Source organism: Neocloeon triangulifer, unplaced genomic scaffold (genome assembly GCF_031216515.1).
Source record: "Neocloeon triangulifer isolate White Clay Creek 2 clone unplaced genomic scaffold, ASM3121651v1 ptg000011l, whole genome shotgun sequence".
NCBI classification, from domain to species: Eukaryota; Metazoa; Arthropoda; class Insecta; order Ephemeroptera; family Baetidae; genus Neocloeon; species Neocloeon triangulifer.
The window spans coordinates 990,380-1,004,717 of record NW_026775553.1 but is presented as its reverse complement, the minus strand read 5'-3'; the positions used below and the strand labels follow the sequence as shown (position 1 = coordinate 1,004,717).

The 14,338-nt window shown below is 37.6% G+C and overlaps 1 protein-coding gene across 1 annotated transcript in view; it reads right to left on the bottom strand.

Annotated features, from left to right (window-relative positions):
* Positions 1-2,716: 2,716 nt before the first annotated feature.
* LOC132196163 (zwei Ig domain protein zig-8-like) overlaps positions 2,717-14,338 on the bottom strand; it is an 81,365-nt gene continuing 69,743 nt past the window's right edge. Inside the window, exons 4-8 of the mRNA XM_059618629.1 lie at positions 6,567-6,865; positions 5,442-5,543; positions 4,656-4,764; positions 4,314-4,598; positions 2,717-3,191 (exon numbers count right to left, since the gene is read on the bottom strand). Of these exons, the coding sequence (XP_059474612.1) occupies positions 3,085-3,191; positions 4,314-4,598; positions 4,656-4,764; positions 5,442-5,543; positions 6,567-6,865 (902 nt within the window). The 3' untranslated portion in view covers positions 2,717-3,084. The remainder of the gene's footprint in view (positions 3,192-4,313; positions 4,599-4,655; positions 4,765-5,441; positions 5,544-6,566; positions 6,866-14,338) is intronic.

The following is a 14,338-nucleotide window of genomic DNA, read 5'->3' as shown; positions in this document are numbered from 1 at the left end:
TCTTAGAAATTAACTGATTTTTTATCATGCAAAGTGATTTATGAAATTATGAAAATTCCAATTCGATCTTTTTTTAAGAAAACTGATCAAAATGTAAAAAGATTTGCGGTTACCTTGTTTTAAGGTGAAAAGGTAGCAATTAAATTGAATCTCGTCGCTGGCCTATTTCGCATGCAGACGCCGCGCAATCTGCACAGCACGCACCGCACTGCAAATTAAGAGGCGAGCCGTGTAATCTGCCGGGCTCTTCAAGTGTCAACCCCTGCCTCGGCTGGCCGGCCGGCCAACTAAATTTCCGCACCAACTCGGCCAAAGTGCCGTGCCTGTGGCAAGTCCATTACCGAGACTACTTTACAAGTTCCTCCAAGATGCTTCTCAACAGTAGATCGCGCTGGACCCAAGATTATCTCCTCAAAAGCCAATTTCCTGCAGCATTTCTCCAAAATGACGGAGACTCATTAAAACTTTCCTACCGTTTTTCGTCCTCAAAATATTTAAAAGTAACATTTTTTTACATCTCTCGGAAAATGGCAAGTTTGAATTTCGTCCGCTTGTTAGGAAAACAAAAAGCAAAAAAGCGAGAAATCCGACGTAAAAACATTCGGATCCGCCCTCGGGCTTTGCTTTAAATGGAGTGTCTTGGCGCGGCGACGGTGGCGCGGGACAAAAAAAATTACGCTTCTCTATCTTTTACATTCTAGGGCGGTGCGCACTATTAAAATGCAGTCGTGAAAGCAATCAATCTCTGGATGATCTCGCAAAGCGGGGATTACGCCAAAGCCCTGCGTGCGCGTCTCTCTCGTTTAAATTTGTCCCCGAGGAGGGAACGCGCGGCGGCGGCGGCCCCCACACCACATGAAAGCAAGCAAGTAATGTGTGGCCTTACATCAAAAGGTCGTAAAAAAAATATCCGCGCGGTTAAAAAAGGCATCAAATTTGTGCCGGATATAAATGGCAAGCAGCTAAAAAGAAGAAACAACAGAATTTTTTCTGAAATATTGCATCAAACTTCAAAATTTTTGCAAAATTGCCTGCCCTGCAATCTTTTACAAAAAATATAAAAAGAGGAAGTGCTTTCGTAAATTGTGATTGAATTATTACTTTTGCCAAAAATTAGAGACGTTGGCTTTTTTTTATCTTTGGCGCGGCGAGAGACTTTGTTTGGATATTTTTGTGTGTACCACGGCCGCATACATAAAGAGATGCGCGCACGTTAGCCCGGCCAACTGCTGGATGGGCTGGCCTGGCTGCTCTTCAAGTTGACAGCACTCCATTGGCTATGCGTATCACATCAAGTACGTGGCCCGACTTTGTCAGAGGAGTTGTGTGTGAGGGGCTCGATCTCGATGGCGCGGCTTATTTGAGCCCCACCGACCGACTTCTCTGCTGTTTCGTTTGCATTTGCCCGTTTTTACGCTCGTCTCAACGCGACTGTATTGCCAATTTTTGCGCCACTCCAATAAAATATTCGTGCAAAAGTGAAAGATAGACATCTGCAGTCAATTTTCCTTGCGGCGAGAACGAATTTATCTCCGCCTTATCATTTTCATGCATTATCGACGGCTTCTTTTTCTTTCACGTCTCGTGCCGGAGCGAATTTTTATATTATTTGAGCGTCGGATGGGGAAATGAGAAATCGAATGTATGCAATTTGCTCGACACAGACGTGGAGCTTGTTGCATGCATCTTTTACTTTAGCTAGCAAAAATCATTTATTTTGTTAAATCAAATTGAAGAAATTTAAATTTTGCGTGGTGAGGACATCGGTTATTCAATCCATACAGTTTTTTTTTAATACGTTTGAATTTTTCTTTGCGCCGGGTCAAGGAAATGTAAAGGCTTTCAAGGATGCAAAAACATCTCCACACGATCCATTTTTCTTGAAGCATCCTATCTCGGCGCATAAAGCAATCTTGCGTGTGCATTCACTTGGTGTGCAAGTATAGAAATGTTATTAGCATAAACGTGAATGCCGCACAAAAGCGCCGAAGATGCACACACGTTGAATATTCTATTCATGGACACAAACAACATTTGCCAGCCGCACGCGATGAGTTTGCGTCACAATAAAAAAATGCAAAAATCTGAATTTCCATTTGACCCTTTTTATTGTGCGTGACAAAAATGCAGATCTTTCATCCACAATCAGCTGCAACGTTTTTGAAAACTTTCAGAATTTGAATTAAAAACTCTGTATTTATTTTATTTTTAGTGTTTACATTTCCAAAAAAAATTATTATTTAAATAATTTTTATTTGCTCATTTTTAGAATTTAGGCTAATCCGAATTTGATGCAAAAGGATTCTGAGATTTATGCTGTGCGCCCTAGGATTTGCCTTTTCATTTCTGCAAACGTTGTCAAAAAGCGGCATTAAATCAAGCTATCTGCGCGTGCCCGCCCAAAGCCTCTTTCGCCCCTCGATATCTGATCACACATATTTTATTCTGCGTCAAATTGCGTCAGGCCTGGCATCATTTTTTTTTTTACCTTTTTCCGAATCGGATGGAAATTCCGCCCGCAGATGAGCCTTTGATTTTGCAACCCTTTTATTTTCCTGCGAACTGGGTCGCCGCGCTTGCAAATGGAACGAAAATATTGTGTTTCATCTCTCAAGAGCTCCACTTCATCTTGCACTGAAACCGAGACAATTCAGGGTTTTCGCAGAGAGAAGAAAAACAAGCTGCATTTTACATCATTAATTATCTATTTTATACATTATAACATTGCACAGTTAGTTTGGTGACAGCTTTTGTGTCTCCTTCTTTGATATTGAATTGAAACACCCACTGAGAAAATGATCGCATTTGTCGAGTTAAAACCGGATTGTATAATTGATTTTTTGAGTTATTATATTAATTTTAAGATTTCGTCGTCGAGTCAGTCTTTCTTTGCAAACTTGATAAACGGGGATATTTTTGTGAGAGACGAACGCAGGTCTTTGTTGAAATTAACTGCAGCCGATGCACTTCTTCTTGTTTTGCGCGCTTGAATACATTTATCACAATTATTATGCAACACCTTTGAGGGTTTGTTTTCACTCGAGTCACGCATCACAGCAACAAAAGAGGTGCTCACAGTCCACGTCACCTCATCAGGTAGTAAAATGTCAAGAGCACAAGAGATATGACTTGGGATCTCCAACTTGGGGCCGAACTTTTGCTGCCGTGCTGCATGGCCGCTGGTTTCTCACCTGCCAACACACACAAGACTGATGACTCGGGGGGCAAATCACCAAAAGCAGGGGCCACGTTGACACACGCATCCTTCCTCAACAGTTATTAATTCAGCCAGGGTTGCATCCAAAGTTTGTGACACGAAAAACATTTAATCTTTTTGCTAGTAAAAGTTTTAAATAATGCAATTCTTGGGGGCAAAAGTTGGAGCTTTTTTGTAAGGAATTTATTTGATGTATTTGATTATGTTTTAATAACAGTTGAGGAGGGCAAGTTTTGTGAAGTCTAAATATTTCTATTAAAAGTATTAAAAATCGTAATTATTAAACATTATACTTATTTATAGAAGATAAACGATAAAACATTTTGCATTGCGCAAGGAACAATTATTATAAAAAAAATGGTATACTTTGGTGTTTCATTGATTTAATTCATACAAAATTTATTTAAAGACCTTCTCTGGTGATTTTTATTGCTCTTTATTAAGAAAAATCGCCAAGTTTCAAGTAAATCTTGTAAAACAGGGTGCGAAAATTTCAAACCGCTGCATCGCAATCACAAGAAAGACTAATTCAAGAAATCCACTGGCAAAAAGAAAAAATACGAGTATTTTTGTCAGTTTGGTAAAAAAAAACTTCAGACTTTGGTCGTTGGTGGCGCTGCGATCGCTGGCTAAGCTTTCTGAAGAGTGTCGTGAGTGGCAAAACCAGCGATCTCAGCGCCACCATTGATGAAAAGTTGAAGTTTTTGAACCAAAATAACGTGAAGAAAAACATCAACTCAATTCTCAAATTTTTTTCGCGCAAAATCCTTTCCTTGTTAAACAGTTTGGAATTTTCACATCGTGTTCACTCAAGATATACTCCAAATTTAGCGATCTTTCTTAATAAAGAGCAATAAAAATCACCTGGGTATATAAAATATATATATTTTTTTCTTCAAAATGCAAAAACACAAAGATTTAAACCAATTGTTTCAATTTACATGATTATATTTTGATTATTAAAATCTTCAGTCTTAGAAGCAAAAGTACAAAAGTAGCTTTTAATAAAAGATTTAAGTATAAAATCTTAAAATTCATCAAATGTTTGATTTAACTTTTTTTAGTCATTAACAAAAAAACAAACAAAAACTCTTACCATTGAGGATGTGCACGTGTATTGATGCAGGCCTGGTGTTGGAAGGGACGCAGCTGAAGTTGCCCGAGTGCTCAGGTTTGGCGGTGGTGATTTCCAGCTCGGAACTGTACCTGCCGTGGCGCACCACCACCCCCATGGCCGCGTCGTAATTGACCATTCGGTCGTTGTGGTACCAGAAAACGTAGACCGGGGGCTCGGTGCTTTTCCTCAGCACACAAGTCAGCCGCAGCGCCGACCCGCTCTTCACAAACTTGTCCGGCGCTCCTAAAATCTCGGCTTTGGCCTCTGAAATTATAATAATCAGTGTCTGAAGAAAAAAAAGTAAGCAAAAACCAAACTCACCGACGAGCTCCAACTCGACAAACAAACTTGTCGGCGGGTGGGTGGAGACTTGGCATTCGTAAAGACCGGCGTCTTGTTCTTGCGCATATTTTACGTGGAGAGCCCAGTCCTGAAAGATTAAAAACCAGAGTTCCATTTATTTTAATGAGCTGCTAATTTTATTTTGTATTCCTGAATGTGAAAAGAAGACCAAATTTCATGCCTAAAAATGAAAACGAAATTAAAAAAAAAAAAATCATTAGAATTTCGTGGCGAGTCTTTAAGAATATTTGATGTTTTTACTTAAAGACCCACTCTGCTGAAGTTTTTTTTAAAGCTGCTTTACGTTTTCTTGCAATTGTGGAGTAACGGTTTCCAATTTTCAAATCCTGATTTCACAAGATTTCCACGAAATTTCGCGCTCTTTCTGGATAAATAAATCACCAGAGTCGGTCTTTAAATTAGAAATTTTGCAATCAATAATAGCTCCTTGAGATTTAAATTCGTATGGCGGAAAAAGATGAAGCTCCAATGGTCCTTTTCAGGAAATGTTTTTGTTTAAAAATTCAAATTTGGTCTTTTTTTTCATTCAGTGAGAAATAAACTTGAAAGATGTCCCTCTTGAACGCTCTTTGAAATGTCACAGAGCCAAAAATAGAAAGAAAAAGTGCGCGCGAGTGTTTAATTAATCTGGCCGAGGCCATTTCTCAAAAGAGAGAGAGAGAGCGACGTGCACTTGTTTTTTTCGGAGGTTGACGTGGCGGTGGCTTAATTAATGGCCTGATAAGGTGATTAATTGACCCCTACCTGCGCATGACGCACGTGAGCCGTGAAGAAGCGGTCATCGCTGCTGTAAGTGGCGAGGCCGACGGTCAGCAAATGATAGTCCTTGCGTCTGATCCACGAAACCTGCGCCAACAAGAATTAATTACTTTCTCCGCGTCTTAATGTAAATTGTGCAAATTGAAAAGGCCACAGTTTTCCAGAGAAAATAATGAAGAAAGCACAAGATGGAAACAAGAATTTTATAATGCGCTGCTGGCATCTGATTGCGCGCCGCGGGCAAAAAGTTGCTCTGCAGACTGACAAAATAATTCATTTTTTTGTCGTCGGAAAGTTTAAAAAGTTCTTCCTCTCGGCGCATATTTTTTGCATCTTGATCTCCCCCAATATAAAGTGGGGCCGGAGAGTTTTCCTCGTTTAAAAATCTTGAAATTATTTGTTTCTCGGCGGGAAAAAAATGATAAATGGGGTTGCGCGCCGCCTCCGCATCCAACTTCTTTTCCTATTTCTGGCATTGCTTCCCTTCATTCAAAACTCTCCAACTTCATTGTTCATTCTCTATTCAAAATAATTTCATTTCATTTGTAACAAAGTTTAAAATTTTAACTCTACGAATGAAGTTTATCAAGTAAAGAAATCAATCAAAATAAATACGATAAAAAAGTAAGATTTCCGAGCGATACTCATTGATGCCAACTAAATGTAATTTTTCTTTTTCAGATTTTTGTGGAACTCTATAATGGAGCATAAAAGTTATAGAGTTTTGCTCTCTTCAAGAAACAACAGAAGGGTCGTTATTAATAAAAATGACTTTTTAATTTAAAATTATAGTAAATTTCTCATAATTATCTCTTTTTTCTTTTTGGGAAGTTTTCTGAAAACCCAGCAGCGGAAAAAATTGAAGAATATATTAGATCGGAATCACAGAATTATAAATTCACCTTTGACTATCAAACAAATTATTTTTTGTCGACATGTTTTTCATATGAAATAAGCTTTAATAAAAAAGTGGGGCACCGATAAATACAAAGCAATAAGCCCTGCTTTTTAGAAAACATTCCGAGAAAATCATGAATAAATAAAGTGCAGCTCTTGAATTGAATTGAAACGTGGATTGCATTGATTGAATTGAGAGTGACGTGTCCGTACCATGCCCTCGCCGATATCGCCGACTTCGCAGTGCATTATGGGAGTGCTGCCGGTCTGGGCGAGCACCACGGTGCTGTTTTCCGAGAGGAAAACATCCTTGGGCTGCTGGTGCTGCTGGTGCTGCTGGGCGGGTTCCTTGACTGGGCCGATAGGTACGTGATTACTCCGCGCCACCGCCGACGTGGAAGAAGAAGAAGAAGTTGCCTGATGAAATTTTAAAGCTCCCAAAGTGTAAGCCCAGGAGGAGTGATGCGAATGATGATGATGCTCGCCGCCGTGATTCGCCTCGTCGTGCAAACCTGCAACAACAACACACATTTTCTTTCTTCACAACTCGTTTGCAGCTCATTAAATTTTTCTGCATGTTATGTGGGTCGCGAATAATTAAGTCGACGCTTCTTTTGACGCGACAACATCACAAGTTTCCGCACGCGTTTGCGTTAATGGCTTCACGCTTTCTGATTATGAATTTAACGAGGTCGCTCATTTATTCATGGCAGCTTTAATCACAACGTAGAATGCAATTAATTTACTTCTAGGTAAATCAACATTTAAACTTCCACTTCAATAAAATCGCTACGAATCGAAAGCAAAATATTGACGCATCATTAAGTCTAATTATAGTTTAATAAACCTCTTAATAATATCTCACATGAGATGGATAATGTTAATTATATAGCGAAGGTAAAAATTATAAAGAACATAAAATGATATCGACATTCACAAAAATTAATTACTTCATTTTTAGCTCCTCTTGAATGATATAAACATTTTAAAAATACTGGAAGAAAAGCTATATTTTAATTGCACTATAAAATTCCCGTTTTCATGCGCAATAATGAAAAAACAGATTTCTACTGGGCAAGCTTATCACAATCATTAAGCTACAGTTTTCTCCAATATCACACAGTTCTTGTATACGAACTTAAAATTATTCATAATCTCTACTTCAATTTAACATTTGTACAGACACAGAAAAATCTTTTTTATATGATTTATCAAATCGTTCTTAAAATTGATTCAATTCTGCCCAAATATGTCTTTGAAATAAAATTTGTCTTCCTTTTAAGCACGTGAAGATAATGCTTGGGCCGTTTATTTTAATTGAAAGTGCGATCTAGTGAGAGTGATTAATCCGGCACCGCGACAATCGAACGCTCTCATTTGAATTTCACACGCGACAAATACGGCCCAATGCGGCACTCGTGTATGGGCTTGAAGCCTTTTGTCGGCGATTCGTCCGCATTTGAATGTTATTGGCCGGCAATAATCCCTGCGCATCGGCCCCGCCATCAGATTTGATTTGGTCCTTTGATGGCGCATTTGCACGTTCACGGCACCTCCGGAAATTTCCCTTCCGCATATAAAAGAGAATGCATAATTTTGTATCTCTCGGCGGCGGCGAATAAATCCCGGCGGCAGGAACGAAACCTTTCCTTCAGCTCGAATTAACCAGATCAGAATTTGCTCATCCAAGAGATGTGTGTGTGTGTCTTGCCAAGAACCAAAATCCTCAGGAGAGAACTTGATTAAGTTCAAAATGCTGAGAGCTGCAGATTTGTTAAATATGCGGCTTTTGGTTTGATTAAATCTTTGGGGGATCTCGAAATTCAACTGCAGTCCCAGGGGAATTTTCGCTCCTTCGCTTGATGTGAATCCGCAAAACGGCTATTTAAATATGCACTGCTTAATTAATATGCCTCCAGCACTCACAATCAGAATGTTTCAATTGAAATGAAGTTAAATAGTTTTAATTTATAATCAATAATTAATTTTATGTAGCTACTTCAATCAGAAAAAAGTTGACTTTAAATAATTCAATTTCTTCTCTAAGATATTTTAGAATAAATTTGCGAAAATGTTCAATAGATTTAAAATTTAATCATAGCACGTTTAATTGTACAAAAATCAATGACCAGAGCTAAAAATGTTTAATTTAAGAGAGAGAAAATTTGAGTGCGAAAATCAAAACTTCACTCTCGCCATGCGAAATTTGAAGAGCAATTTAAATTAGCTTTGGCTTTAGTATCGCCTTCATTGTGTGGGCCTGGTTTAATTAAATTGACTCCTCTGGCATCAAAATTCAGAGCAAAAAAGGGGATCAAACTCGCCATGAGTGCCAACGATCAACAGAGGAGCTATTCTAGGAAATTATATATAAAATGAAAGCAAAAACGCCAACATGAGTTTGGCACGAAATTCGGCTGAGAAGTTCGATCTCACTCTTGACCCTGGCATCGGGTTTCTTGGATCAGCTAACCATCAAAAACTCTTCAACTTGGTAAAAAAAAAAATACTCTCCAGCTCTAGCTGTTTATTTCAATATTTTCTACGTTTCTCGTTATTTTCACGGATTCCATTAGATTTAAATTTCAAGCATAAAAAATAATATTAAAAATAAAAAGCTATCCTTGTATTCAATTTTTTTATTGTTTCATTTTAGCTTGTTTGAAATTATAATTGTTGATTAGCGACAAATAGAAATTATCTTACGACAATGAAAATAATTCATCCTTTTCCGTCTGCAAATTCCTCTGGCTCTTGTACATATTATTGGGAGAGAAAGAAATGTTTTGGCGCGGCCGGGCTGATTGTGAGCCGCAACGCAACGCGAAGAGCAGTGTCTCTAATTCATTATGACTGTTGGCGAAGTGCGGAGAATCCCCAGGGGAAGTTGCCGGCAATCAAGCGTCTCGAGGTAATCAAGTAAGGAAAGGGTGGTTGGTGCGCGCGCGGCCCGATACTATTAGGCTCACACCTGCGGGCACTTGGCTCTTGATCTGCTAAACGCAAGAAGCTCCCTTTGACGACGGCTGGAATTTTCTCTCCGAGCCGGCGTCTTTGTGCAAACATTGAGCGCTCTCAATGAAAGACTGACAGACACGCCAGGCTTGTGCGCTAACTGCGCGCGGCAGGCCCGTTTTAAATTATTAATTGAGACAAGAACAAGTCGAAAGCGGCATCCACAGCAGCCCTTTCAGTTACATCTAAAATTTCTCAATATTTAATATTTGGCAAAATCAATTTTTAAGCTCTTAAATTATTCACGCTTGAATTTTAATCTGTAGATATTCCCGCAAATAGAAATAAACTTGGATTTTTCATTCGAAAAAACTCTAATTTTTATGTTTTAAAATCCACTTCTGCCGTGAGCTGTGATTGTTGTGTTTGTAAAGTTTGTTGAGAGATCATTAGCTATTTTTGCTGGATTATTCATACAATACGAGCCAATCCTATTAGAGCTTTTTCCACTTGAAAATGAAAGTTATTTCAATAGTGAAGTAAGCACTGTCTTTCATAAATGACCAGGTTTTAATTAACCTGCAGAACTAGAAAAACAGCGCAAAGTTGATGCAATTCATGAAAATACAATGGATTGTTGATATAATGAAAAGTTACAATCAGTTTGAAAGCTGCTGATGCAGATGATTTAAAATTTTTACACATTGCAATGAATTTACTAATTTTATTATGGCACAAAACAAGTGAGTCAAAATTGATCTTTTTTGATCTGAACAATACTTAATTATGATTTAATTTCCCAAAGATTGAAGGTCGCATATTTTAATAAGCAGAAGCTTTGAAAGGGGAAATTTCTCATCAAATATCCTCTGCAAAAGTTGAATAAAAATTTTGCACGCTGTAGGAAAAATTAAATTTGAATATAATCATATGATAAATTTTTCAATGCAGTGATGGAAATATGAAATTTAAATCAGGTATTGAAGAGGAAAAAATGAATGATTCAATACAACACGCAAGTGCTTCTGGAATACAACGTTCAATTGAATATTTCTACATACGCAATACGGGTTGCCTACTTGAGCGCTTTGAAAAGAAATCGTTCTCATTGTGCGTCCGACTATTGGAAAATATGAAAATAGGAGCAGCTGGAAAACGTTGGTTGCGTTGAATCTTAAAAGCATATGTCTGTAAAGAGAGTCCCTGCTGAGAATAAATATTACGCGCGCCACATTTTACCATGCGTATATGCGAGCGCGCATTATCAAATTTCTCTCTCTCTCTCTCTCTCGGAATCATCTCGTAATAATTTCGAGCGCAAACAAGTGCGGACGTGCATGGGACGTTTTACCTCCCTCGAGAATCCTCGTCTCTGCGCAATGATACAGGCTTTGGCAAACACAAAAGCATATCATCTGTATTAGCGCGACGGCGGCACATATATCGGCCTTCATTAACGCGCTCGGCTGAATCGATTGCAACGGCGCAGACAAGTAACATTCCTCGCTGCCTTTGTCTCTGCCCCGAAATATTTCAGCTGAATTCCCTTCTGAATTTGCTCAACTGATGTTGCCAATCTCAATCAAGCATTGGAATTTTGACTTTGAAGATGATGATCACGAGGGCTCTTGGAATTCCATAAATATCTTCTCTGATCTTAACAATTTTTCCAAGGTATCAAAATGTATAACATCTCAATTGATTCAATTTTAGTTGTTTAAAAGATGGAAATTAAAATCTTGGCCTATTTTCAGCTTGCAAAAAAAAAATTAAAAAAATATAAACTTGTCAAATATTAATTTGAAAACGTAGATTGACTTTTGTTTTTAATTATTTAATTGAAGAAACTACCACAAAATCAATTTATTTAAAAAAAATTAAATATTATTTATTTTGCTTCCACATTTTACCAAACTTGTTGGTGAAAAACAAATACCAGAATCCTTTTTTTCTGTGCCGAGCTGTTTTATTTGAAGGTCAGTCAGTACTATTGGTGCGCCGCAAATTGCAATTAGCTGTGCGCAAAATGCTGCCGGGGCCGAGGGCAGTGTCGCACCTCTGGTGTCAGGGAGAGCTCCGGAGCCCATTGATCGCCAGCTTTTTCCAGCAGCCGCGGCGCGCAGGTCCTGCGAGATGCTCGCTCTGGCTGCATCAAATCCACCGCACACACAAGCATTTTGTATGTGAAAATAAAACGGCGGCGCAATATGAGTCGCACGCGAGATAGTGTCTCAGATTTTTCACTTCCGAGGCCTTATTTGACTCGCTCTGCGCTATTCTAGGAATGTTCAATAAAAAAAGGCATCCGAAATCTCACTGCAACGAAGAAGAATTTTCTCAGAAATGCGAGCTATGGCCCAAAAATATAAAACCTTTCCGAGTGTTAATTGAATTGTTGTATTAATGTTGCACGAATTTTGTACCTTAATTTGGACAAAGATATGACAAATTTGTAAAATTTAAATTAATTTACAGAAAAACATCGTTTACTTATTAAAATAATTAATATTCCATGGAATAATTACTATAAAATGTATTGCACTGTTTTAAAAAATCAGGAGAAGATGAAATAAAAAATCAGATTATTATCTTGGAAAAAATTTAAAGGTTTTTCAAAAATAATTCGTTTTTAGAATTTTTTGATTGAACTCGGCATAATATTAAAAAAATTCAAGGTGTTTTACACGTGGAAATACATTAAAAAAAAAAACGATTATTTATCAAAATAATAAATGCATTCGCAAAACTTTTCTTCACAATTTATGACTTTGTATTGTAATTGGTATATTTTAGATGAATTATTTAGATTGAGACCGAATTATTGATCTGCTCTTGATGTTAGTAAGCCACGTTTTGCATTTGCTAATAAATTATGGTGGAACAAAATGCAGATGTAATTTGCAAAGAGGCTTCACTCGGTGTGGCGGACGTGATCATTTGTGCGTCAGCACCAGAATTCTCTGTCTGTGAAAGGATGAATGACGTGACTTTAATCGCATTTAATCCGCTCGTCTAATCTGCAATTGGTATGTAATGAAATGATGTGCGCGCATAAGTGGAGTGGCTTCGGCCTCATGATGCGCCGCTCCCTTTTCAACATCCAATTTCCAATAAAAGCAGCGAATGAATTTGCAATCGGAGCGATAAAACACGTAACCAAATTGTCAGGGACAGTTCTGCGTTTTGCCCTAAAATAATTGACATTTTGAGTATCGTTGACATTTTTTTAAACCAACCAGTTTTTTTTTTTCAATTTGCACCTTAAAATAGAATATGATTATATGATGATGAAGAAAATCATTATTAATTTTAAATTAAAATATTAAAAACTGTTAAAAAAAGATCATACATTAAATGTAAATAAATGTTATTCAATAATAATACTATTGTACTTTAATACGGTTTTAATATAAAATTTGACAACAAAAAGTAAAAACATTCATTTCAAAGCAGATTCGAGGGTGATTTTCTTTCAAACCTGCATTAATATATTTTCATCTCTCAAGATCAAATAGTATTGATTGGCGGGCAAACAAAGTGATTGGACGCCAGCGCACGGCACGATCGAGCACACAATTGGGGCCCGATTGGAAATTATGCGGGCAGATAACATTGAGCGCGCGAGACGATGCTTGGCAAGACTAATGATGGCGGGGGCCGCTGCCAATCTCGCAGCTGTCGCTCAAGCCCTTTGATTACTCAACCGACCGCAAAAACTGACCACGTAGCGCGCCGTATTTGCGAAACGCCGGCCCAAACCACGCGGCTAATCTAATTTGCCGGAAAATCAACATCCAAAGTGCCACGTGAATTGGATTGGCTCTTTCTGCGTCAAACACTATAAACCATTTTCATATATTTATATGGTAATAAAACAAACCGTTCTCGGCAAACACTGATCATCACACGTTTTGGCGAAATTGGGTAAAAATAAGTCTCCGTTCAAAATGCAAATAAACCCGTTTTCCTGAATTGCGTATGACATCGGTCAAGTGTGCAGACATTATTAAATTTAATATTCAATCATTTTTTACAGTAATTTTGAATCACCCACGAAATTATTACAATTTAATTATGCAAATAAGATATTTGTTTTGCCTTAAAACTTTTCAAGCTGAAATCGTTTTTATTGAATTTAATAAACTTTTTTTATATTTTCCTAACTGAAAACTGAATATATCAAAAAATAAAATTCTCATTTTTTCCTTTGAAATTAAAATTTTTAAACAATATTACACACCTTAATGAGCTATTCATGAAAATCTAACATTCTCTGCCCTTGCAATAAACCAAAAATAGCCCGTTTTGCAGCTTCAGCGTTTTTATCAAGAGAATGTTTTAAAGAATTTGAGCCGAAATATTGATCATTAAATTTAAAGCGAGTGAATTGCCGGCAGTTCTTGTGAAGCCGCCCGCCCGCCACCTCGGAGCAGATCTTTGCAGCATCCCTCTGGAGCAGACTGATCACAGCGCCACTCGCATCTGCAGGCGCCAGTTCAAACTAAAAACTTTCCCAGGCGCGAGAGACGCTGACGGGAAAATCGGCAACTTGCCGAGCTTGCGAATCTCTCTTCGCCGACCACAGATGGCAAATCTGTGCAGATTCAGTGTTTGAATTCAATGACCAGGGAATTTTTATCATTTTAATTGTGAGTAAATTTACAGTTATTGATTTATTATTAAATAATAACTTATTCTGAAATTAATTTAAAAATCATTTTTGTCCGTTTTCCCAATAAATTTTATGAATTCTAGCGAAAAAGATCTATTTTTACAGGTTGAAGCTGAAAGATATACTTTCTCCTTAATTATAAATGAAAAGGGTTGATCTGAATGAAACTGGATTAAGACAAAAATATAAAACTCTCCAAATTAAATTTGGTTTCAGGAAAAAGGCCAAATTGTATTTAAGTGATTATATGACTAAAAGGCTCTTCTAAGCCACTTTATCTAAAAAGAAATTTTTAATTGTAAAAACATCAAACATTGAAGCAATATGCAATCACGCTGGTGAAAAAAATACTTTTGTA